Raw genomic sequence first — 27,688 nt, 5'->3', positions numbered from 1 at the left:
TCAATTACAGGGCAGAGTAGCGGTTGAGAAAATATAATAGTTTTCAGTTGTGTTTTAGTGTTGTTTTATCTTCCTTTCTGATTGAAGTATTAGCGTTAATGGTTGCAGCAAAGCAGAGTCTAGATTATTTGCTTGAAATTTTTCTGTTTGATAAAATTGAGTTGTTGAAGTGTTACTGTTTTATTAAAAAAACTATAATCGTTATCATGATTCCAGATATATTTCCTTAATTACAGACTACAGGGAGAAATGGTGACCAAAACAGTGGACCTCCGATCAGACACAGTCACCAAACCAACTGAAGCAATGCGAGCTGCAATGACAGCTTCTGAAGTCGATGATGATGTCTTGGGTATGGATCCAACAGCGTATCGCTTTGAGGCAGAGATAGCAAGGATCATGGGCAAGGAAGCGGCTCTCTTTGTTCCTTCAGGCACAATGGGTAACCTCATAAGTGTACTAGTCCACTGTGAGGTTAGAGGAAGTGAAGTCATTCTTGGAGATATATCCCATATTCATGTTTATGAGAATGGAGGAATTTCAACTATTGGGAATGTTCATTCTAAAACTGTGAAAAATAATTCAGATGGAACGATGGATATTGCTCTGATTGAAGCTGCTATAAGGGATCCTGAAGGGGAGCTTTACTACCCAACTACTAGGCTTATCTGCTTGGAGAACACACATGCAAAGTAAGGGCCTGTCTCTTTCAGAAGGATAGTACCCACTTCACTCATTAAACTATTCTTTTGTTTATTAGATTCCCACTTTGTGCTCTACCATGGTCTGATTTTTTTTTTTTTCTTTCTTCTGGAGCTTTATTGGTTTCTCAAGGTGCCAAGGTAGTGATACCTTTCTTTCTTGAATACTCTAATCACCACGTCTGTGGGGTTGGATTTCTTTTGTAAATTCTCCTAGTCAGATTCCACCAGATGATTATTCTATACTAGAGATTTTTTAATTTCTTATGGTTGTTCTGTTTGTACAGTCTGGGAACTAGAAAGTGTCTTTTTTCCCATGGTTTCATCAACTGGAGGTCACCTTTGTGAGCCTGCTTTGAATTGTGTCATCATCTTACCTTATACTGGACCAGTTTGAGCCATTTCTACTGCATGCAGTTTACAGCACAGTGCCTAGAATGAATAATTCATGATGAAATTTGTTCACTTTTTTATCCATTTATTACTACATGAAGATGTGAAAAAATCTCTCTCTCGATTAACTTTAGATCCTTATGGCTTTGTCACGACAGGTTCTGTTTGATTCTAAACCTAATCTATCTCAGGGCTATATAACAAAGTAGAAATTCAATGTGTTTGAGATTCTGTAGATACTTAATGGGAATTGGGAATAACCCTAAACAACAGCAATAATAGTAATGATAATAATACTATCTTTCATGAATGGGTCTATGCAATACCTTGGTTTCCTATTGTAAATAAAAACATGAGACTAAACCTAGAATCCTTAGCCGAGTCTCACATTGGTCTACTGTTCCTGGATTTTTAATTTTGTTTTGTCTTGGAAGCTGCCAACTAGCTCAGCTGGTAAAATTTGGGCTTGTTTAAGCTAAGACCTGCGATCAAGGCCCACCCTTACCCTCCCTCTCTTCATCTTTCTCCCCCCACCCCACAATACGCCAAGTGATTGTAATGAATTTTGTATGACCCAAAAAAAAAAAAAAACAGTGTCTTTAGATTTTGTTCCGAAGATCTTTTCTGAGTTCCTGTAATCAAGGCCCAGCTTTACCCTCCCTCTCTTCATCTCCCAAGCAGCTTATACATTTGATGGATCTAAATAACATAAGTTTCTGAGCCAGGTTCATGTTATTAGTTCTGCTTAGTATGAATTTTGGGCTACGCTCCAATACAAGAGGTAGCCCGCTGTTTGATGATCCAGATAGATCAGTTGGTGGCCTCTTGTACTGCATGGTATGTCAAGTCCCTCATCCTAACCCCCCCCCCCCCCCCCAAAAAAAAAAAAGAAGAAGAAGAAGAAAGAGAAGAGGGAAAAAAAGAGAGGGGAGTTTTCAAATTTCATTTAAGTTGACCCCTAAGTAACTGTCATGTTTAGACTATGATTTCTAGGAATTGAGGATTCATTGATTTTGACTCCTAAATGTTGACATACCGTTTACCCTCTTCAATGTGTCAGGTATGGTATCTCAAGCAATTGCTATATCTTTTGTATTGAAAATAAAATCTAAAAAGATGTTATATCCAAGTTAACTAGCTGCAACATTTTCAAATCTTACTGATTATTGATATTTTCCCTGGTTATCATTGCAGTTGTGGTGGTAGATGCATTTCTGTTGAATATACAGACAAAGTAGGAGAGGTTGCTAAAAGGCATGGGTTGAAGCTTCACATAGATGGAGCACGAATCTTCAATGCTGCAACTGTATGTAATAGTTTGTTTGATTTCAAAATGATATATTGATGCCGTTGGTTTTGATTTTCTACTGGTTCCACGGTTTTGCTTTTAATTTTGTACGCATTTTATGTATCTCTTTGACATCTTATTTTTTCTTTCGAACCCATAAATATTTGAGCAGTTTAGTTTAACGTCATTCCTATTTTCTGCCATGTAACTCGTGTCTAATATTTGAGCCGATGTATGCTGATCACATAGGCAAGTTATGAACTTCTTGTGCTATTTGAGAGTAAAGGTGAAGAGGGATTAGTCCCTACTTACTGAATAGTTTGGTTACTTTAATTCTATCTTCCCTTTGAAACCCACCTATTCTGTTAAAATCCTGGAATGGCAGGCATAAGTTAGAATTGATTAAATGGAATTTTCTTTGGATTGGAGTTGAGGTAGAAGCATTTTGCAAGGGAGAGGAGGAAGAAGGGAGAAATTGTTTTGACTGTTTGGAAGCATAACATCGCCCTGATGGGCAATGGTTATGGAGATCCAGTTCAAACGAATAGCCTATAGTTTTGTCATTCAAAGGTTCATGGTTGTGATCCAAATGGTGGAATTTTTGAGTTAATTCTATGATTCTTGTTCTTGCAAACCATAGAGGTTTATAGATTGAATCAATTCATTTCATCTCCTCTTTTATTTGTTTATGATGTTAAGTTTGATTTGTAGATTAGGTCTGTGGATCTTTTCTGGGTTCCTGAGGTTGACTTGTTTAATTTCAAGCCTGTATCCAAGTGTTGTCTCTGGGAAATCAGAGGTAAGGCTGCGTACATTATGACCCTCCCCAGACCCCGCAGTGGCGGGAGCCTCGTGCACTCGGTACACTCTCTATCCAAGTGTCATCTCTCATGTACCCTGCTGCTAACACACTAGTGGGATTTCAAAATATTCATCGGGAAGTCCATATCTTCAATTCTATTGTTACACTAGCGGGATTTCAAAATATTCATCGGGAAGTTCCTATCTTCAATTCTATTGTTTGTGGAATCTCTCAAAGACTTTATTTAATTCCGTCTGATTCTAGATGTTGGACGGTTGAACCTAATAATTCTTCCTTCAGGTCCCTCTTTAGAGCACTATTAGATCTTAGCAGCAGTCTTCCTGGTAAAAATGTTTGAAAATCTCTAGCTACTCCCACAATTAAGGCTTTCACTTGGTAGAGGGTTCCCAAGAAACTAAATGATTGCATTCTGTTTCAAAGGAGAATGAAATAAAGGTCTATTCGTAGACTCAAAAAGATATTTGTTAATTGATCCAAGGAAAGGTGTGTGTGGCATGGAAAAAGGATGATGAAATGATTAAGTTATTTGATGTGCCTGAGAAATCTGTTATCACTTCCTTGATCTTGGTTGTATCTGTTTCTTTGTGAGTAGTTCGTTAGGCATCCTCTGTGGGCATATCCCTGGATAGTAGTTAGAGAGTGGTTGTGATATCTTCTCCTCAACATTTGTCCAATTTGGTGACCCCCTACTGAGAATGTGGTGAAGTTCAATTTGATGACTTTTATATAATATTTCGCCTTATTGGGTACAAGTGGGGCTTCTCATGATCATAATGCGAGGATCGTCCATCTTCCTTTGTATTTAGGGCAGTAGCTCCCAAAATCCGTACCTCTATCTCCATTAAGGCCCTTGGATTGCCGAGGACTTGGATATTGAGCTTCTGTCGTAGAAGGTGTTTCTATTAGATGATTAATTTGGTTTCTGGTTTGAAAATACTGATTAGGAGATCATCTCCTGTGTTGTGGGCATACTCATATGTTGAATGCTTGTATTTATACATTGTTCTCCAGTTGCTCTATAGGGTGGTAGCAGACTGTCTTCTAACAGAGAGTTGGTAGATGTTCTCCATATTATATTGTTAAAATTCTGCTTGTAACTTTGGGTCTCTTCGTAACTCCTCTGCTTGCTCTTTTATTGTCAGTTTATGCTCTGTTTGTTTCAGCGTGGAAAATTTTAGTTGTAAATTTTCAATTAAAAAAATTGTAGATTTAAAATTTCAAATGCTGAAAAGTGTTCCAATGTTTGTTTTTCTATGGAAACAAACATTAGAAAAATTTTCAACATGTAAAATTTTACGCTGAAACAAACAAAGCCATGCTGGAAGTACTTTATCAAACATTTGACTGGAGTATGGACATGATGGTTAGAGGATTTAGAGTGTCTTGTTTAATTTCATCAAAGTTTGTGCCGCTTGGTTTTGTGATTTTGTCCATTGTCTTATTTTTGTTTGCCTAACATAGTAACATTTTATGATTTTGATTCTGAAGATAGAAATAACAGGAATACATAGATGGGTACATGGTATGGAACTTATTAAGACTTCTATCCGTTGTTATCTTTTAAGACCTTTGGCAAAGAAAGAGAGTTTCTGTGGGTGAAAGAACTTGAAACATCTTCTCTTAGTTACCTGTGCTACTGTTGCTTGTCTTTTATGTCAAATAAGTAGATTTAATGACTTTCCCAAGTTTCTGACTTCAGTTAGTTGATCTGACAGGCACTTGGGGTTCCTGTTAATAGGCTTGTGCAAGCTGCTGATTCAGTTTCGGTATGGTTTTACCTAGGTGCTGGCTTCTCAATATTTTCAATATACATGGTCCAAATGATGACTGTTCTTTCCCTTTTTTTTTTTCTTTCAAATGTAATTTAGGCCAAGCTCATAAGGAACATGTTTTATCTGTAAATTCATACAAAAGCCAATTCCATTTATGTCTTAATTCATCCTTATTAGACTCTGACCTGATTCCTGATGTTTACTGTTCATCATATCCATGAACTAGGTCTGTCTCTCCAAAGGTCTGGGTGCTCCGGTTGGATCTGTCATTGTAGGTTCCAAAAGCTTTATTGCCAAGGTATTGATGGAGATTTTGTAGGTTCAATTTTATCTCTTCTGCAGAGGAAACTACATATCTGTTTTTTTGTTAAAAGGCGAAGAGACTTCGAAAAACCTTGGGTGGAGGAATGAGGCAGGTTGGTATCCTGTGTGCTGCTGCTTTTGTTGCATTGCAAGAGAATGTCAGTAAGCTAGAGGGTGATCACAGAAAAACAAAGATTTTAGCAGGTCTAGTCCATGCCCTTAAGGTTACATACTTGCTTGTTCTGATCTTTTTGTTTTGTTTCATTTGTTAATCTCATTGTTGGCTATAATCAGAAAGTCCATTGTCTGATCCTACTTTGCTGTATATTCACATATGTGTCATTTTTACCACCATAGTCATAAGGATGTTCTATTTTATGTTTTAACTATGTCAGTCAGTATAGGACTTGTATAAGTAATATGCTAAACACTTGCTTTAATAGATGTTTTATTTTGTCATGTACTCTTGCTTACAACTATTATTTGTGTACTGTTAAGAGGAGTCTATGTTTATCATCTTGTATGATCGTTCTGTACAGAGCATTAACATGAAGTAAACTGTTCCAAGAAACATATCTACTTATATGACATTAACTGTATGCCGAGGTGTAAACAGGCCAAATTTTGTACTATGATCATGCTAGGCGCAGCTTGGTTTATTCAAACTCAAGCAAAACCTGAGCATGCCTGGTCCCTTTACACCTCTCTGCATCACTCATGATGCGTCTGGTCTATCAAGGTTTCTGTGTGAAACCCATTAACATTACTCCTAATATCTTATTGAATCAATCCTATTAAGGAAATTTTATAAGTTTCAAGCCTAGCCATCTAATGGTGAATTTTCTGGTTTGGTAAATGTATTGGCTTTGATTTTCTGCAGAAGGACTGAATCAAATCAAAGGGATAAGAGTGGATATGGGTTCAGTAGAGACCAATATTGTGAGTATCCCGTTTCACAATTAAATGTATTGTTTGAGCCTGTGTTGAAGTTGTCAATTTGTCTTGCCATTGTGGGTTTTGAAACAGTTTCTATAACAACTTGGCTGAGTTGGTTGCAGGTTATTTAAGTGCCCTGTGAATTACAATTTTAAACTTAGATTCAAATTTCTTGTGTCGGGCCTCAATCTGTATTGGGCTTGCTCTTGATTTAATGCAATTTTTTTTTCTTCAAGTTTGGAGAGCTTATATTTCTTATCTTAATCTTGGAATTTTTCTCTAAACTACGTCTATTTCCTTATGAATTGAGTATTTACTATGCTTCTTATTTGGGCATGTCTAGGAACATCTCTTTGAACTCCTACCAGGGTGTGCTGTAAAATCTTGTGTCATGTGCTCTTTGGTCTAATAGTAATGGAGAAATGACCCATTTTTTTTGTGTCAGATATTTTTTGATGTTTCAGAGGGCTCAAACATTACAGTAGAAAAGCTGTGCCAGTTCTTGGAAAAACATGGTATTCTTGTGATGCCAACAGGTTCATCCAGGTTGGTTTCTTGGTTTTTCAAAGTGTAGGCTCTCAGCTCACAATGTTATACTTCTGTATTCTAGAGATTTGTTTTTCCTTTTTTTGTTTCCTAAGCCTGTTTTGTAGAACTTGCCCTCAGGGTCTTAAAAATTCGGAATCGGATCCAGTGTATTTATTGGCAATCTGTATTGGTATCGCTGGTCCCTGATCCAGCTGCTATTTGGCTCATTTCTGTATGGAATGGCCCATCCATATCAGTACCCACTGGTGGCCTATCCAAGACCGTGATTTAAATCCTTGGTTGCCCCCAGAAAGTCATGCTTCAGCATGCATGCATGCATTTATAAATACATATGCCAATCTTTTATGTAGACTCTTCAAGTAAGCATGCCTATTTATTGCGGTTACTAACTGTTAAGATCATTATTAAATGGCAGAATTAGTGTTAATATTAGTCGTCATGACAATATAAATATTTTTCTTCTGTTTCTCCTTCTATGGCTAACAAGCCCGTGCAACAGGACATTAAGTATGAGGGAAAATCCCCAAAAGGGTTGTTGATTCATCAGTTTTTGGCCCTATCTATTGGCTACCACATATTGAACTTTGTCCCTCTTATTTTGAGCTGTTAAATCATTCGTCCGAAACAAACATCCAACTATTTTTCTAGGCTTTACATATCAGGTCAATGCATTTTAGCTTAAAATTACCACAAATATATGACATGTGAACAAAATGCATGTAAAAATTGAGTGCCAACTAAGCTCCCATCGGAGACGTACTTTGGGCGGTTGAGGCAAGAATGCCTGTTGAGGCTGTGAGGTAAATGTCCATTTAGGCAAAGCTTTCCTGAAAGGCCCAAATACTTGCCACATGGAAGCTTGATTAGCACCCAAATTTTGTAGACATGTTGTTCGCGCCATCATCTGCCAGACAGATAAGTTTCAGGTGTCTGATTCTTCCATGTGGAATTTCCAATTATCAGTTTAACTCAACTCAACTTGAGAAAGCATTATCCCAACTAGTTGTGGTTGGTTACTTGAATAGAATGAGTGGATTATGAACTTTAAGCAACAGCCTTTACATTTGTACTACCAAGGAAATTTTTTATTGGTGTGCTCTAGAAGCTGTTGGGACTTTTTGACTTAGGTCAGATGGTGACAAATGGATTTTACTTGGTTAATTCAGTCTGCTTTTAAGCTCTGCATTTAGGTATTTTACACAACCAAAGAAAAGTGGGCCAGAAAACTGGGTTCTTCATGGTTACCAAATGAAGTGCCAGCTCCTAGTAGGGTAATTCCTAGGAGCATTGCTTCTTTTGCACTTCAATTGTCCAAGCAGTGTTATCTTGTATTGTGTGCTTGCTATATAAAATTGTTAGGTTAACCCATTGAATTCCATAAATCTAATTGGCACTCACTTTTTCAGCATAAGGGTCGTTCTCCATCACCAAATCGCAGAAAGTGATGTTCAGTACACACTGTCCTGCATTCAGGTGATAATTTTTCTGGTTTACATCTCCCTTTATGTTTTTTTGTCAATTTGGAAAACTAAGATTTGGTTATATGAATGTCTCAGCAAGCTTTCGTGGTTACTGGAAAATGAGAATGTCAACCCCTTAACCGGATGATGAACCTTATCTTTCTCAGAACAACAACTATTTTTCGTTCGTGAGCCAAAAAGATAATTCTTTGGCTTAATCATGTAATTGAAACTTGCATTATTCTGGATATTTCCTTCTAGCTTTCCTTTGTAAACTCATCTGTCTAAAAGACAATTATTTTACTTTTCCATTTCACTGATCCTTGTTATTACTAATTTTTGTGCTTTTTAATGCGTGATTGTAAAACAAAGGTATTTGGTGAGTAATTTCTTGCTTACTCGTTTCTGTTTTCAGTATTATATTTATAATGAGAAAGGTGTTACATATCATGTACAACAGAGGTTATCCATCCAGAGAATAAGGTGGGTTTGTTAGCTATTTTGTTAGCTACACGTAGTTGAGCTGTTATCTATAACTCTGGTGGAAAGTTATCTTCAAGGAGTCATGGTGAGTCTTGGTCATGTAGGACTTCGGTTATCAGTGATAGCATATTGAGCTTAAGTGCATCTTTTGACAAAATCTATTTGGATGTTGGGTGCTGTCTCTGTTTAATTGATTGCTTTGCTTTCCAAAAGACATTGTTTGGTGTGTCATTATCATCATCTATATCAGATAGGGTTTAGTTTTTCTTCATCACAGGTGAAGAGAGAATCTCTGCACCCTTGGTGATTTGCCCTTATGATTCGACTCTGGGAAGCGTGAATGTCATTAACCCCACCCCTATTGGTCTGAATCCCATGGATGAAGAGATTTTCTCTAGAACCCATGCATGCATTCATTTCTCATTTGGGACGTGGGGATGGAGGTGTTATGTTGTACATTGATGAATTCATACTGATTCAGGAAATAATAGCAGGACACAGGTTAGGGTCCGTTTGGCTGCCTCCCCAAAGCAAACTGGAATTACTTTTTATGTGCATGTATCAGTTAAGTGTTTCAGCAAACCATGCTCTTGGGTAGCTTCCAAGACTTGGAGATAAATGCATTCTTGGAGGAACTCTGGCCCTTGGTTGTAGAATGCATTCTAGGTCAATAATGCAATCTGAGATGATAAAAACAGTGAAAATAATAATCTCAAAATGTGAGCCTTGGTGTAACGGTTAAGTTGTGCTATTGTAATAGGGTGGTTGCGGATTCACCCGATGATGTAGCTCACAAGGAGGATTCAAAATAAATCAGAAAATAAAAAAATGTATAAGATAACAAAGGTAAAGAAAACCACTCTACTCTAGGGTTTATTTGGAACTCCCTCACTCAAGTGTGAGCTTCGCTCAGCACTAGAGGATTTTAAACTCAAAATAGGCTCATATTGGCACATCCAATAGTACAAAAGGACACAAAATATTGAACCCTCTTACAAGACAAAAGATACATATATAAGGGAATGAGAAAAGAGAAAATCATTGGAAAAAAATTGTTGGAGAGGGGAGGGAAAAATGGAGTGACAACATGCTGACATCATCACTTGATATTACATCATTAAGTTAGCTAGATACCAAGGTTCCGCGCCTGTATGTCAAGTTTCAATCCAAACAGAATTCATCAAGCAGTAAAATAAAATTTTGATAATAGGATAAAGTTTTTCTTCACGATGGGTGAAGGAAAAGTATATCCATATAGGGTCATTATTCCTCGACTCCTATTGTACGGGGTCCATAATGCCTTCCCCACTGTTCCCAATAGGCTGATACCCATCCCAAGACACACAAGCCCGTTAATATTCCTTCGCTGTGGGTGAAGGGAAACTACCGGCCTCCTTGGTAATATATGGATTCTAGAAAGGTACATGAAAAATACACTGATAACTAAAAGATAAAATGAAACATGGACATAAAAGAAAAAGTTAGTTATTGATAAGTTTGAGTATGAATTTAGAGAGTTATTGATAGAGTTTGAGTATGAATTTTGACATGTGATTAATTCATAAGTTGTACAACTAGAGTCAACAAATACAAAAAAAAAAGTTAAGAATACCTCCACCTTCGGCAATGCCATCAATAGGGGATTCTCACCACTAAACTAAAATAAAACAAAAAAAATCTATAGAACCGGTATCTATTCTCTTCCAAATATGAGAAGGAAATGCATAATTCATATCCAAACATCACGACTTTGCTGCCTCCTTTGCCAGGTAGTCAACAATGGGATTAGCTTCCCTGAAACAGTGTGTGATCTTCTAATTTGTATTGGACAAGGAGGACTAATGGACTACAAAGAGAGCCATTTTATTGCCAAAAATAAATAAATAAATAAAAGAAACTTTTTTTGAGCAAGCAGAAATAATCAAACAAGCAGTTGGTCAAACTGCCCACACGGCTCAAAATGGTGGAAGGGCTTCCAAAATGGAGCTGTAAGAATGAGTTTCCCCTCCCCCCCTTATATATAGTTGAAATTTTCTACACATTTTAATCAATAATATATTGAGAAAGTTTTTGTGTATCTTTAATAATGAAATTCCATCCATTGAATTGAGAAAGGTATTTCAGTCTGTCAATAATATGGGAAATTCTCTCTTCACTTTGAAAGAAGAAAATTTTTCGTCAAAATGTGTCCATCGATACACTTTTGATAATGGTAAAGTGTTCTTGGTCCAGAATCATGGCTTATACCAGTACTCCCTATGTGTATCACTCTCCTTCCTCAATAGGGGGCAGAGATGTCATTTCATAAGAGAGGACAGTTATAGACGCATGGGAGTGTTGGTATAAACCACACTCCCAGATAGAAAACATTTTCCCTTTGATTAATATGTCCCAATGATTATTGAAATATGAGTTGCAACGATCATTCCTAAAAGGAACACCAAAGAGGTTAAATACTCCAAAATGTAGTTATTAAAGGTATTAGTGATAGTGCTCTTAGAAGTGTTGCCATTGTTGGCAACAAGGATTTGGCAGTGGTGGTCATCAGCATATGGTTGTGGAGGTAGTATTCGGTTCGTCGATAGGGTGTATCCCCGCCGTAGGCACTGGGATTCGGGGGCAGCGCCCCCGATGGTCTCTCTGTGTAATCTGTTAAGGGTTGGGTTTGTGATTGAAATCTAATTATTGGGTTGATTGATTGTAAGGCTAAGGGCATTTTGTATTGGGGATTGAAGTCCTTGCCCGCATTGAGGTGAGAGGTTGAAATAGGGTAAGGGGTATCCTGGCCGTAGGGGCAGCTAACTGTATTGGTGTTGAAGATTGGGCATATACGAAACCCCGAGGTGTATTGCTCCGTGGACGTATTCACATACTGTGAGGTGAACCACGTATATCGTGTCTCTTTGTCTACTATTATTTGTTGGAGACTGATCCCTGTTTTGTAGAGTGGGTTTACAGTCTTGGTAGACCTGGCCACATTCTGGTGGTGCGAAGTGAGACTGGAAGCGACTGTGTGGTTTGCAAAAGATGTAAAATTAAGGGAACTGATTCACCCCCTCTCAGTTCGATAAGGATCCTTGAAAGTCCAATATAAAAGTCATTTTGATTCAATTTGGATTAAAAGTTCAAAGCGTCTGAAATTGCCTTGATTTGCATTAGATCAAATGAAGGTGTTGCCGTAAGAATCTGAACTATCACACCAGGTGGAGACCTACACACCAAAGACCAAATAATCCAATTAGCAAGGGAGGTCGGAGCGGACTTCGAGGAGGATTTTTAGATGCTTAAGTTAGTACTCCGAGCAACAGTAGTATGGGCTGGGAATTGAGCGAGCAATTAAGGTGAGTAAATGAGAGTAGTTGGCAATTAATGAGTAACTGAATGATCCCTTTACCTCGTATTGGGTCCTCCTATATATAGGATGGACAATGGTAGCAAAGGAGGACCCTACCCTTTGTGGTGGTGAGGAAGCCAAGGTACGGGGTATCATGATGACACCTATGCTCCATTAGCTCTTTCCTGGTTGTACTCCACTTGCTCTAAACTAGCCATGTGTCGACCACCTATAGGCGGATTGGATTTATGTATATCAGATGCCCCCTACTCCTTCGAGTCCGAATGGGGTCGGAGGAGTATAGAGGTTCTTCGTTCTCTCACTTGGTTATGGTAGCTTGACTAGGCTATGTTGCTTTTATTGATGCTACTCGGAGATCGGGTATCTACCTCAGCTTGGATGTTGAGTCTATGACTTGAGATTTTGGCTGCCACCTAGGTTTATGCAGTTTGGTTGGAATGCTCGGGCTGTAACTTGGATTCTTGGAGCCACCTCAGTTTATCAAGCTCAACTTGGATGCCAAGCCTCGGAGGAGTGCTTTTCTTCGGATCTACACATTTGTTGAGTCTTAGCTCGGTTGTCCTTTGAATTGGAACATCCCGATTTGGGATGTCTCATTCTACGCCTTCTTAAAAGATTTTTGGTGGGTTTTTTCCTAGGTTCTTCCATTGGAAGCTTAAGAGATTGTTACAAGAAGGTGCCAAGTCTCATGTCTGCCTCAGGATCGAAAAGGTTACCCCGGGAAATCCCAAGGTCACGAGATCTCGAGCGTCCATTCGAGAAGATTTGGACCATCGACATTCTCTATATAAACGATGGTGAGTCTACAGTTCCTTCCTCACTTTCGCTACTTCAAATTGTTTGAGAGAGGTCATCTACTAGTCTTCTTGGCTTTCTTCTTCGGTAATCTTCGAAAGCTTCCGTCTTGGCTCCATCTTCTCGGCTCCCTCTATCATTAGTGAGTCCTCATTCCCTTTCTTGCTTTATTTTGTAATATCGTCGGATAGAGAGTCCTCTTCTTAGAGGAATTTGGGTCGCGATGAAGACTCCCATGACCGTATTCGTGGCATGAGTTCGGATTCTAACGTCGCTCCTAGTCGGAGATGTAGTGATGATGAGATTTCGATTTCTCTACATGCTGAGGAGAAAACATCGGAGCCTCCTGCACAAGATATTCGGGCCTCCGCTGCAGCCGAGCCTAGGCTTGCCAATGAGAAAACACCGGAGGTTCTCAAAGAAAAGTGTATCCTTGGTAAATCTGATCTGAAGGTCATTAGAAATAAGTTCCATATCATGCTTGCGAAGACTCTTACATGGCTCGACAAGAATGAGAAGGCCTGCACCAGCAGACCGAGTGAGGTGTGCATATACGAGGATAGCCTACGCGCTCGCCTCCGTCTCCCTCTCAATGACTTAATGATTCTCATGGTTTAGCAGTAAGGAGTTGACGCTACTCAACTCGTACCTAATGCTTGGAGGTGTGTGTTAGGCTTCGACATCTTCTTCGCCAGTTTGGGTGGTTTCACTTCTCTTGATCTTTTTACCTACTGCTTCATCTTCAAAATCCATCTGACCGTCCCCAGTTTGTATTACTTTTGTCACCGACCTGGTGTGGGGAAAGTTGTAAATGATCTACCGTCCTCTATCCACTCCTACAAGAGGAAGTTCTTTTTTATTAAGGTTGGGAAGGTGCCTTATAACACCATTTGGTCAGAGTTAGACTCCTCAACTGCCAATAAGAGACCTAGTATTGATGAGGAGGATTCACGACTCCTCAAATTGATTAAGATCAATGAGGCATTCCAGGCAGGAGAGCTTCTTTTGCTATTGGACTCTAGATCGAGGAATTCTATTTGGTTTGATTATGTTTCCCCTTGTTCATGGATGCTTCAAGTGTTTTTTGTAGTTTAATTTGTAATGTTTGAATGAATTGATGACTTGGTTGTAAATCATGAATTAATAGTGGCAAATCAAATACTTAACAATCTTGTGGAGGTTCTCACTAATTACTGAGGTCATTAATTAATACATACATTAATAAATGGAATTTGAATGTAATAAAGAGGAATTCCCAGTAGTGCAAAGCTTAAAACGCACTAATAAAGCTACATAAGATAATCAGATTGAGATATACATTGATGGCGAATTTTTTTTTTTTAATAATCGATTGCTGTTGAGAATATAGTCGTTATATTTTCGTTATGTTACCGTTGGAGTATAGTGTATATATTTGTGTGTGTGTGTGTGTGCTTTCAGGTTATGAATGAAGTTTTATATTTCACCATGGATTTAGGTATTATATCGAATCATGTTGAACAATGTGTATTCATTTCCTATTCTAATTTCTACATGGTATCAGAGCGGAAGCAGCTCTAAATCTGGGACCTATTTTCAAACTTCAAAATGCAGAAGTGATTCTTAGTGCTGCTACGTCTCAAAACACAGAAGCAGCTCCTTCATTTCAGGTTCTCCTCATATATGCAAGCTATGCTCCAGCATTCCAAAAGCTACAGTTGGGTTCTTCTCTTGGTAATAACTACACTGGTACAACATTAACAAAGCTGAACCAAGACCTCTTTTTTCTCTCAGTAATGACAAATGTTTAAATATCTTACTTTATTCTAGTCTCTTTCTTGGAAAAAAACTCATGAGCTACTGACTAAAAACATTTAGTATCTTATTCCATCATTAAGGCTCTATTCTAAAATTCTCTTGGAAAGGAAAAAAATTGCCGTGGAACCACCCCTTTCCCATTCTCGGTTGTCTTCTTTTTTGCTTTGGCTGGTGTCTCTGTTGTTCTAATAGGTTAAAATCTCAAACTTGCTAAATTTGTTTGAAGAGAAAGGAGAATTCTTAGGCTGGTTAATCTTAGACGATTGGTCGCTCATTGCTCCGATCCGTCAAAGTGATTCGTTAATCAAAGAGAAAGGATCGACTGCTATCTTCTTCTAGGTTGGTTACCTCTCATGTCTGATTCAATTTCATCTCGTGACCATGAGACCAATACCAGTATTAGGCTAACTTCCATTTTGTTAAATGGTGTAAATTACCTACCTTGGTCTCGGGCTACCTCATTAGCCTTCTGTGGGAGAGGCAAAATTAGCCACATAAATGGGAAGATTGCAACAACCTTTTCCGAAGACCCAAAGTTTGATGACTGACAAACCAGTGATCAAATGGTTATGTCTTGGATCCTAAACTCTATGGAACAAAGAATTACTGAGATTTTCATTTATGCTGAAAATGTGAAAGAACCATGGGAATCGGTTAAGACCATGTATGGGCAGCAAAACAATGCCTCGAGAATTTTTCAAATCAAACAAGAAATCTCTACAATCACTTAAGGATACATGACCTTCATTGATCTTTTTTATCTCTTAAAACGTAAATGGGAAGAACTACGGATATATCGACCTCCCACAACTGATTTAAAGATCCTTTAAGCTCAAGATGAGCAAGACAAAGTTTTTCAACTATTGATCAGTCTCAAACCCGAATATGACGCTCTTCGCAGTCAAATTCTTATGAGTATTGAATTTCCAACTTTAGAAAATATTTGTGCTCTTGTTCAACAAAAAGAAATTTGAAAGCGAGTTATGAATCCAACTAGTCTCCATGATATTACCTAAGAAAAAAATGCACTTTCTGTCAATGTTGGACCTTCCAAAAGTAAAGCATCTCTTGGGGAAGAAAGGAAAATTTTTAATACCATACGGGGTCGAGGTAGAGGTCGTGGGAAGCAACCCCCATTTGAAAATCGGCCTCCTCCCAAGTGTGATTATTGCAAAGGAACTGGGCATGTCAATGACAAATGCCGGATCTTACATCCTCACCTACGACCAGATCGAAGCATTGGAGAAGTTGTTGCACAAACTGCAACTAATTAATACCAACACCACTGTCAAATGGAGATGCCTCTACCAACAATTCTTCTATCTCATCTCTGGCCCATGACTCAGGTAACTCTCATGCTTATCTTACTTCTAGAAATACTAATACATGGGTTATCGATTTTGGAGGTACAGACCATATGATAGGAAATTTACAATGCCTCTCCCATTAAAACATGAAGATTCCATGCAACTGGTAGTTGTGGCTGATGGGTTTATTGTTCCAGTCAAAGGAAAAGGATTCACTAAGCTTCTTTCATCAAACACAGAGGCTCTATTTTTACCATCCTTTTCTTCTAATCTTTTATCTGTTAGTAAAATAACTAATTCTTTAAATTGCAATGTCATCTTCTCTCCTAATAATGTTGTTTTTCAGGAAAGAACCACGGGATGATGATTGGTGAAGGGTACCATCAACATGGGTTATATCTTCTAGATCAACCTACTCATGCCCTCCTTGACGGATCAAACAAACAGTCTGATTGCCAACTTTGGCACCACCGAACAGAACATCCATGAGATAAAATTTTAAACATTTTATTTTCACTATATGTTTTTTATTCTCATAGGTGTGATGTGTGTTGTTTTTCCAAACAAACTAAACTTCCCTTTCAACACTCTTTACATAAAACTAATGCTCTATGTGAACTAGTTCATTGGGATTTATAGGGACCCGCTCTAGTTGACTCTCAAGATAGGTTCAAATATTTTATTACCTTTATCGATGATAAATCCCAAGCTACTTGGATTTATTTGTTAAAACAAAAATCTGAGGCTCTATCTATTTTTAAGGATTTTTCTTACATGGTTCGGAACCAGTTTGATTCTACTATTAAAATCCTTAGAACTAATAATGAAACTGAATATATAAATCATTTATTCGGTGAATATACTAAAGAAATGGGAATTATCCATCAAACTTAATGTGTTGGGACTCCTCAACAAAATGGTATATCAAATATAAATCATGATACTTAATCCATGGCTTGTATCTTGCACACATTTAAACATATATGAATATATGTTTTTACACATGTACATATCTAGGGCAAGGCCATGCTCAATCCTAAGCCCCAATCTAAGCTCATCCCGGCCAGATCCGCCTGAAAATCCAACCCTAACCCAGCCCACAGGCCGAAAACCTCAACCCATACCTTGAAAATTTCAATTGGACTTGGGCTCACTAGATGAACTTGCACCCCTAGTGTGGATGATTTGCCTTTGAAGATAAGGAGTGATGGGCTAAAACAGTTGTAAGCAACAACTAAACCAAGAGGGAAGAATCAAAGACAAACAAGAAACATGGACACAGAAGGCAATCAAGACTTGCAGAGGAAGCAATGAGGTTTGGTAGGCTTGGGAGTTGGGAGTCCAATGCTCTCTCAGGTGTGCAATTGTGTGGATGTTATGTTGGAATTGATTTGTTTCAGTTAAAACTAGTTTTGGGTTACTTGAGATAAAAACATTCAATGGTTGAGATTTGATGTGACTAAATATGATCAACAGTTCAATTTGATCAATGTCTTGCAAACTTAGTCTCATCCACATTGTACCCATATAATACGGAAAATTATCACCTCCAGTTTGCTGACCGGCCCAGTTCCCCAGTTCCTCTAATAGGGGATGGTGGACCCCACCTGGGCAGGGTGTTTGGGCATGGGTAGAGGTCATTTCAGCCCCCCTTTGTTAGAGGAACTGGGGAACTGGGCCGGTCAGCAAACTGGAGGTGATAAAGATCCATATAATACATAATTACATTAGTCATTGGACATAGGGGTTGCCACTTGCCAGGCTCAACCAGGGCCAACCTGGCCCAAGCCTGGCCCAACCAGGGTCACTCAGGCTAGACCGAACTGGGTCTAGGTTGGTTAGGGGGACTTGGGGTTTTAAAACGCGGCTCAGCCTGGCGGATTGCACTCCTAGACTAGTCTCCCTATCATGGTTTGAGGTATCGGATCGGATTGGCCGATATTGGCCGATACAATAAGGTTTGACTGGATCGTTGATTGGATCGCCCAACTCGGTTGGATCGGTCGATCCAATTCGATCCTTGACCGATCCAACTGAATATTTATTTTATTTTTTCAAAGTTTCTTAGTTTTTTTAGTTTTTTATATTATCTTGACTGATACCAATCAATTTTGCCCGATCCGATCTAGATAATATCAGCCAGTCCGATCCTGAGATCACAACACCCACCAAATCTGACTGATACATGACCCGATCCATAAAAAAACGATTTTGGGGGGTTTTGATCGATCCTGACCAATTTGGACCGCTCCGATCCCGATCCAAAAAGGTTTCGGTCATGACCGATCCCGAGTCCGATACCTAGATTTTGAACCTTGCTCCATATTGCATTTTCCATTAAAAATAAAAAAATAAAAAAAAATTAGATCTCTCTTCCTCTCCGGCCTTTCTCAGGGATTTTAGATCCCTCTCTCTCTTTTAAAATCGTTAAGTTTCAAAGTTTAAAAAGAAGATCGACGTTGCATTTTTCTCCTTCTGGTTCGTTTGGATCGAATCCAGAACTCTTCAATATCTTTAGCTACTTCTCCATCTTCTCCAACGAAGAGAAAAGAACTCTTCAAGTCCTTGCAATCTGAACAACAGAGATTTTATAATAGGAATGCTTGGTGACAGACAGAAGCACCTTAACAGGTCTTCTTTCTAAATCAGAAAATGCAGAGCCATAAATAAACCAAAATTCAACTGGAAGGACTCCAAACAAGAACCAGAAAACAGTGGAGAAGTAACCCATCCCATTCTGATATTCTCTCTCTCTCTCTCTCTCTTTCTCATCTCTTCTTCCCCCACTTCCAGCAAAACCCTCTCATCCTTCTAATTCTCTCTTCCTCTTATCTTGCATACTAACAGCCGTTTTCCTCTGTGTTGTTGTTAGCAATGACATACAACATAACTGAATGAACCTCTGACTCGGCATTCTTCATCGGTTTGGCTCAAGATTTTGGGCACATGTTCCCATCCCAAGTTCCCAAGCCAAATTGAACTTTTCTTTCTTTGATTCTCCGCCATTAAAGTCTCGATCAGTTAGAAAGCTTTTTCTTCTCATGGTTAGTAAATTAGTAATCGTAAAAGCAGCGGAAAGAACGAAATTATTCAACCAAGAAAGGGTGGAGAAAAATATTAATGTTGTTACTATCATCTTGTAAGACCTGTCGGCATTCGCGAATCCTCCAAAACCTCCACTCGAATTGAAAATTGATTCAATTCACAGGAGGAAAGATGAATGGAAGATGAGTGGAGGACCCGCTTTCAAAGAATCTAAAAGGCTTTAAAAAAAAGCTTTAATTAATAGAAATGGAGTGGATTGGATTATTTTTTTTTTTTTTGGTAAAGAATGGAGTGGGTCTGGATTCTGCATTCATGAGTTCCACTACAATGGTGATGGAGTTAAATATGTTTCTCTCCATTGTCATCAGTTCATTTTTGGACTTTTGCTCTTCTGTGCATCAACAAAGAAAACATGAGTTCAATATTGATGGGTTCGGTCTGGTCTGGTTCTTACTCCTTAGATAAGGTAAATTCTTTGAATCCATAGGTTTTTCCTCTTCAACTGTGAAATCTGTGTTGAAATCTTTCTCGTTCTGGCCTAAGACCATTTTTAAATTAATTAAGGATGAAGAGTTCGTCGTTTTAAGAAGTAATCGAGGTTCATACACCTATGCATGCATGCATGCATGCCGAGTTTTGAGAAGATTTCGTTCATCTTTGCTGAAGATTTGTGGTTTTGGTGTTTCAGGTCAGGAACAGAGCCGTCGAAGCTTTTAAACCGAGAGAGTGTCACTGTAATTTATCGCTGAATTTCGAATTGCAGGGGAGGAGGTAAGAATTTCTTATCGATCGATGTCGGTATTAGAAAGTATGGAAAAAAAACCACACAGCAACGAATATTTTTGTTTTTAAACAAGGATTTCTTATAAAATAAACATGTCTCAGAAAGTCCTGTAGACTTGTCGGACTACTCTTGGAAAAGCTCGACGAAAGATTAACAATCAATGTAATTCAATCGAGTTGGTCCTCTCGTTGCTATCAAAACTTTGAATGAATGGAGGGTCGAACAGTTCATAAGTTGATTAATATTTCTGATGTAAATATCAAACAAGGATTTCAATTACAGGGCAGAGTAGCGGTTGAGAAAATATAACAGTTTTCAGTTGTGTTTCAGTGTTGTTTTATCTTCCTTTCTGATTGAAGAAGTATTAACGTTAATGGTTGCAGCAAAGCAGAGTCTAGATTATTTACTTGAGATTTTTCTGTTTGATAAAATTGACTTGTTGAAGTGCTACTGTTTTATTAAAAAAACTATCATCGTTATCATGATTCCAGATATATTTCCTTAATTACAGACTACAGAGAGAAATTGTGACCAGAACAGTGGACCTCCGATCAGACACAGTTACTAAACCAACTGAAGCAATGCGAGCTGCAATGACAACTGCTGAAGTAGATGATGATCTCTTGTGTAAGGATCCAACAGCATATCGCTTCGAGGCAGAGATAGCAAGGATCATGGGCAAGGAAGCGGCTCTTTTTGTTCCTTCAGGCACAATGGGTAACCTCATAAGTGTACTAGTCCACTGTGAGGTTAGAGGAAGTGAAGTCATTCTTGGAGATATATCCCATATTCATGTTTCTGAGAATGGAGGAATTTCAACTATTGGGAATGTTCATTCTAGAACTGTGAAAAATAATTCAGATGGAACGATGGATATTGCTCTGATTGAAGCTGCTATAAGGGATCCTGAAGGGGAGCTTTATTACCCAACTACTAGGCTTATCTGCTTGGAAAACACACATGCAAAGTAAGGGCCTTTCTCTTTCAGAAAGATAGTATCCACTTCACTCATTAAACTATTAATCTTTTGTTTATTAGATTCCCACTTTTTGCTCTACCAAGGTATGATTTTTTTTCCCCCTGGGGTTCTACTGGTTTCTCAAGGTGGTGACACCTTTCTTTATTGAATACCCTAATCTTCACATGTCTGTGGGGTTAGATTTCTTTCCTAAATTCTCCTAATCAATTCCACCAGATGATTATTCTATATTAGATATTTTTGAATTTCTTATGGCTGTTCTGTTTGGACAGTCCAGGAACTAGAAAATGTCTTTTTCCCCTTTGGTTGTTTTGTGTGTACAACTGCACTCACGATGAAATAGATGATTATTTCGGATAATGTTAGTTCTTTAGTTTTAGTTATCTAGCCCTATTAAATGAAATATTTATCCCATGGTTTCATCAACTGGAGGTCACCTTTGTGAGCCTGCTTTGAATTGTGTCTTCATCTTACCTTATACTGAACCAGTTTGAGCCATTTCTACTGCATTCATTTTACAGCACAGTGCCTAGAATGAATTACTCATGATGAATTTTGATCACTTTTTTTACTACATGAAGATGTGAAAAGAAATCTATCTCTCGATGAACTTTAGATCCTCATGGCTTTGTCATGACAGATTCTGTTTGATTCTAATCCTAATATACCACAGGGCTATATAACAAAGATAGAAATTCAATGTGTTTGAGATTCTGTAGATACTTAATGGGAATTGGGAATAATCTAAGGCTTCTAATTTTTATTTTTCATAAAAATAAAATAATAAATAACATCAATAACAGTAATGTTAATAATACCATCTTTCATGAATGGGTCTATGCAATACCTTGGTCTCCTATTGTAAATAAAAACATGAGACTAAACCCAGAATCCTTAGCCCAGTCTCACATTGGTCTTCTATTCCTGGATTTTTTTATTTTGTTTTGTCTTGGAAGCTGCCAACTAGCTCAGCTGGTAAAGTCTGGGCTTTGTTTAAGCTAAGACCTGGGATCAAGGCCCAGCTTTACCCTCCCTCTCTTCATCTCCCAAGCAGCTTATACATTTGATGGATCTAAATAACATAAGGGGAGTTATCAATTTTTATTTAAGTTGACCCCTATAACTGTCATATTTAGACTCTGTCTTCTAGGAATTTGGGGATTCATTGGTTTTGAGTTTTGACCCCTAAATATTGACATACCATTTACCCTCTTCAATGTGTCAGGTATGGTATCTCAAGAAATCGCTATTTTTTTTTGTTTGTATTGAAAACAAAATCTAAAAAGATGTTACATCCAATTTATCCAGCTGCAACATTTTCAAATCTTACTGATTATTGACATTTGCCCTGGTTATAATTGCAGTTGTGGTGGTAGATGCATAACTGTTGAATATACAGACAAAGTAGGAGAGGTTGCTAAAAGGCATGGGTTGAAGCTTCACATTGATGGAGCACGAATCTTCAATGCTGCAACTGTATGTAATAGTTCGTTTGATTTCAAAATGATATATTGATGCTGTTGGTTATAATTTTCTACTGGTTCCACGGTTTTGCTTTTAATTTTGTACGCATTTTATGTATCTGTTTGACATCAGAGCAATTAGTTTAACATCATTCCTATTTTCTGCCATGTTACATGTGTCTAATCTTTGTTTTGTCATTCAAAGGTTCATGGTTGTAATCCAAATGGTGGAATTTTAGAGTTAATTCTATGATTCTTGTTCTTGCAAACCATAGAGGTTCATAGATTGAATCTATTACTTTCATCTCCTCTTTTATTTGTTTATGATATTAAGTTTGATTTGCAGATTAGGTCTGTCGATTTTTTTGGGGTTCTTCGGGTTGGCTTGTTAAAATTCAAGCCTGTATCCAAGTGTCGTCTCTCTTGTACCCTGGTGATAACACACTAGCTGGTTTTCAAAATATTCATCGGGAAGTCCGTATCTTCAATTCAATTGTTTGTGGAATCTCTCAAAGACTATTTAATTCCGTCTGATTCTAGATGTTGGATGGTTGAACCTAATAGTTCTTTCTCCAGGTCCCTCTTTAGAGCACTATTAGATCTTAGCATCAGTCTTCCTGGTAAAAATGTTTGAAAATATCTAGCTACTCCCACAATTAAGGCTTTCACTTGTTTGATGGCTCCCAAGAAACTAAACGATTGCATTGTGTTTCAAATGAGAATGAAATAAAACCCTATTCCATGGACTTGAAAAGATATTTGTTAATTGATCCAAGGAAAGATGTGTGTGGCATGGAAAAAGAATGATGAAATGATTAAGTTATTTGATGTGTCAGAGAAATCTGGTATCACTTCCTTGACCTTGGTCGTATCTTTTTCTTTGTGAGTAGTTCGTTAGGCATCCTCTGTGGGTATCCCTGGATAGTAGTTAGAGAGTGGTTGTGATATCTTCTCCTCAACATTTGTGCAATTTGGTGACCCCTACTGGGAATGTGGTGAAGTTCAATTTGGTGACTTTCATGTAATATTTCGCCTAATTGGGTACAAGTAGGGCTTGGCATCTCATGATCATAATGGGAGGATCGTCCAGCTTCCTTGGTATTTAGGGCAGTGGCTCCAAAAATCTGTACCTCTATCTCCATTAAGGCCCTTGGATTGCCGAGTACTTAGATATTGTGCGTAGATGATTAATTTGGTTTCTGGTTTGAAAATATTGATGAGGAGATCATCTCCTGTGTCGTGGGCATATCCATATGTTGAATGCTAGTATTTACATATTATTCTCCAGTTGCTCTAGGATGGAAAATGTAGCAGACTCTCTTCTAACAGAGAGTTGGCAAATGTTCTCCATATTATATTGTTAAAATTCTGGTTGTAACTTTGGGGGTCTCTTCCTAACTCCTCTGCTTGCTCTTTTATTTTCAGTTTAGAGAAAAATGCAATCCAGGCCTTGACTAAGGTGATAATGATGTAACTTAGTCATGGTTATAATTATTCCCCACACTTGACTGGGGGGCTAGAGTTCATGCTGAAAGTATTTCATCGAATGTTTGACTGGAGTATGGGCATGATGGTTAAAGGATTTAGAGTGTCTTGTTTAATTTCATGAAATTTTGTGCTGCTTGGTTTTGTGATTTTGTCCGTAGTCTTATTTTTGTTTGCGTAATAATTTATGATTTTGATTCTGAAGAAAGAAAAAAGAGGAATACATTTTATGGAACTTATTATGACTTCTATCCTTTGTTATCTTTAAGATCTTTGGCAAAGAAAAGAGAGTTTCTGTGGTGAAAGAACTTGAAACATCTTCTCTTAGTTACCTGTGCTACTGTTGCTTGTTTTTTATGTCAAATAAGTAGATTTAATGACTTTCTCAAGTTTCTGACTTCAGTTAGCTGATCTGACAGGCACTTGGGGTTCCTGTTAATAGGCTTGTGCAAGCTGCTGATTCAGTTTCAGTATGGTTTTACCTAGTTGCTGGCTTCTCAATATTTTCAATCTACATGGTCAAAATGATGGCTGTTTCTTTCCTTCTTCTTTTTTTTTTCTTTCAAATGTAATTTAGGCCAAGCTCGTAAGGAACATGTTTTATCTGTAAACTCATACAAAAGCCAATTCCATTTATATGTCTTAATTCATCCTTATTAGACTCTGACCTGATTCCTGATGTTTATCTGTTCATCATATCCATGAACTAGGTCTGTCTCTCCAAAGGTCTGGGTGCTCCGGTTGGATCTGTCATTGTAGGTTCCAAAAGCTTTATTGCCAAGGTAATGATGGAGATTTTGTAGGTTCAATTTTATCTCTTCTGCAGAGGAAACTACATATCTGTTTTTTATTTTTTAAAGGCGAAGAGACTTCGAAAAACCTTAGGTGGAGGAATGAGGCAGGTTGGTATCCTGTGTGCTGCTGCTTTTGTTGCATTGCAAGAGAATGTCAGTAAGCTAGAGGTTGATCACAGAAAAACAAAGATTTTAGCAGGTCTAGTCCATGCCCTTAAGGTTACATACTTGGTTGTTCTGATCTCTTTGTTTTGTTTTATTTGTTAATCTCATTGCTGGCTATAATCAGAAAGTCCATTGTCTGATCCTGCTTTGCTGTATATTCACATATGTGTCATTTTTACCACCATAGTCATAAGGATGTTCTATTTTATGTTTTAACTATGTCAGTCAGTATAGGACTTGTATAAGTAATATGCTAAACACTTGTATTAATAGATGTTTTATTTTGTCATGTACTCTTGCTTACAACTATTATTTGTGTACTGTTAAGAGGAGTCTATGTTTATCATCTTGTATGGTCGTTCTGTACAGAGCATTAACATGAAGTAAACTGTTCCAAGAAACATATCTACTTATATGACATTAACTGTATGCCGAGGTGTAAACTGGCCAAATTTTGTACTATGATCAAGCTAGGCGCAGCTTGGTTTATTCAAACTTAAGCAAAACCTGAGCATGCCTGGTCCCTTTACACCTCTCTGCATCACTGATGATGCCTCTGGTCTATCAAGGTTTCTATGTGATACCCATTTACATTACTCCTAATAGTTTATTGAATCAATCCTATGGGGAAGATATTGCAAGTTTCATGCCCAGCCATCATCTAATGGTGAATTTTCTGGTTTGGTAAATGTATTGGCTTTGATAATCTGCAGAAGGATTGAATCAAATCAAAGGGATAAGAGTGGATATGGGTTCAGTAGAGACCAATATTGTGAGTATCCCGTTCACAATTAAATGTATTGTTTGAGCCTGTGTTGAAGTTGTCAATTTGTCTTGCCCTTGTGGGTTTTGAAACTGTTGCTATAACAACTTGGCTGTGTTAGTTGCAGGTTATTTAAGTGCACTGTGAATTACAATTTTAAACTTAGATTCAAATTTATTCTTGTTTCAGACCTCAATCTGTATTGGGCTCGCTCTTGATTTTATGCAATTTTGTATTCTAGTTTGGAGAGCTTATATTTCTTATCTTAATCTTGGAATTTTTCTCTAAACTACGTCTATTTCCTTATGAATTGAGTATTTAATATGCTTCTTATTTGGGCATGTCTAGGAACATCTCTTTGAACTCCTACGAGAGTATGCTGTGTCATGTGCTCTTTGATCTAATAGTAATGGAGATGTGACCATTTTTTTTTGTGGCAGATATATTTTGATGTTTCAGAGGGCTCAAACATTACAGTAGAAAAGCTGTGCCAGTTCTTGGAAAAACATGGTATTCTTGTGATGCGAATAGGTTCCAGGTTGGTTTCTTGGATTTTCAAAGTGTAGGCTGTCATATCTCACAATGTTATACTTCTGTATTCTAGACAATATCAATATTTTTCTTCTGTTTCTCCTTCAATGGGTAACAAGCCTGTGCAACAAGACATTGAGTATGAGGGAAAATCCCCAAAAGGGATGTTGATTCGTCAATTTTTGGCCCTATCTATTGGCTACCATATATTGAACTTTGTCCGTCTTATGTTGAACAGTTAAATCATTCAGTCCGAAACAAACTTCCAACTATTTTTCTAGGCTTTACATATCAGGTCAATGCATTTTAGCTTAAAATTACCACAAATATATGATATGTGAACAAAATGCATGTACAAATTGAGTGCCAACTACCAACAGCTGCCTAGTGTAGTTGGTGAGCCGTGGTGTGCTTCATGCCCATGCTCACCAGGAAGTCATGAGTTCGAGTCTCCTTGCTGGTACCTTCCCCCTCCCTATTCCCCTCCCTAAAAAGTAAGTTATATATATATAAAAAAATTGAGTGCAAACTAAGCTGCCATCGGAGATGTACTTTGGGTGGTTGAGGCAAGAATGCCCGTTGAGGCTGTGAGGTAAAAGTCCATTTAGGCAGCACTTTCCTGAAAAGCCCAAATACCTGCCACATGGAAGCTCCATTAGCACCCAAATTTTGTGGACATGTAGTTCGCGCCATCATCTGCCAGACAGATAAGTTTCAGCTGTCTGATTCTTCCATGTGGAATTTCCAGTTATCAGTTTAACTCAACTCAACTTGAGAAAGCATTATCCCAACTAGTTGTGGTTGGTTACTTGAATAGAATGAGTGGATTATTAACTTTAAGCAACAGCCTTTACATTTGTACTACCAAGGAAATTTTTTATTGGTGTGCTCTAGAAGCTGTTGGGACTTTTTGACTTAGGTCAGATGGTGGCAAATGGATTTTACTTGGTTAATTCAGTCTGCTTTTAAGCTTTGCATTTTAGATATTTTACACAACCAAAGAAAAGTGGTTACCAAATGTAGTGCCAGCTCCTAGTAGGGTAATTCCTAGGAGCATTGCTTCTTTTGCACTTCAATTGTCCAAACAGTGTTATCTTGTATTGTGTACATTGGATAATGTTGAAGAAATAAGCAAGCTTGCTATATAAAATTGTTAGGTTAACCCATTGAATTCCTTAAATCTAATTGACAATCTTTTTTTCAGCATAAGGGTTGTTCTTCATCACCAAATCGCAGAAAGTGATGTTCAGTACACCCTGTCCTGCATTCAGGTGATAATTTTTCTGGTTTACATTTCCCTTATTATTATTTTTTTTTTTGTCAATTTGGAAAACTAAGATTTGGTTATATGAGTGTCACAGCAAGCTTTTCAACAATTTGTGGATACTGGAAAATGAGAATGTCGACCCCTTAACCGGAAGATGAGCCTTATCTTCTTCCCTCAGAACAACAATTATTTTTCGTTCGTGAGCCAAAAAGATAATTTGTTGGCTTAATCATGTAATTGAAACTTGTATAATTCTGGAACTTTCATTCTAGCTTTCCTTTGTAAACTCATCTGTCAAAAAGACATTTATTTTACTTTTCCATTTCACTAATCCTTGTTATTACTAATTTTTGTGCTTTTCAATGCGTGATAGGATATTGAGCTTAAGTGCATCTTTTGACAAAATCTAGGTTGTGGGGGATCCAAATCTATGGATGTTGGGGGCTGTCT

General features: G+C 37.8%; 1 protein-coding gene across 2 annotated transcripts; it reads left to right on the top strand.

Annotated features, from left to right (window-relative positions):
- Positions 1-243: 243 nt before the first annotated feature.
- On the top strand, positions 244-27,562 carry LOC122645798 (probable low-specificity L-threonine aldolase 1). Of its 2 annotated transcripts, none has more exons than XM_043839166.1 (9): positions 244-692; positions 2,289-2,400; positions 4,921-4,971; positions 5,204-5,275; positions 5,352-5,484; positions 6,161-6,219; positions 6,662-6,762; positions 8,172-8,238; positions 27,333-27,562. In XM_043839166.1, exons 1-9 carry the CDS (start codon positions 250-252, stop codon positions 27,366-27,368), a joined length of 1,074 nt encoding a protein of 357 aa, XP_043695101.1. In that variant the 5' UTR covers positions 244-249; the 3' UTR covers positions 27,369-27,562. The 2 variants fall into 2 exon arrangements, with proteins under 2 accessions (XP_043695101.1, XP_043695108.1); XM_043839173.1 differs by lacking the exons at positions 244-692; positions 2,289-2,400; positions 4,921-4,971; ... (3 more) ...; positions 6,662-6,762; positions 8,172-8,238 and adding exons at positions 20,317-20,758; positions 22,135-22,246; positions 24,138-24,188; ... (3 more) ...; positions 25,881-25,978; positions 27,176-27,242.
- The last annotated feature ends 126 nt before the right edge of the window (positions 27,563-27,688 follow it).

The sequence above is a fragment of the Telopea speciosissima genome, chromosome 1 (assembly GCF_018873765.1).
Source record: "Telopea speciosissima isolate NSW1024214 ecotype Mountain lineage chromosome 1, Tspe_v1, whole genome shotgun sequence".
NCBI classification, from domain to species: Eukaryota; Viridiplantae; Streptophyta; class Magnoliopsida; order Proteales; family Proteaceae; genus Telopea; species Telopea speciosissima.
This window is presented reverse-complemented; position numbering and strand designations above follow the sequence as displayed.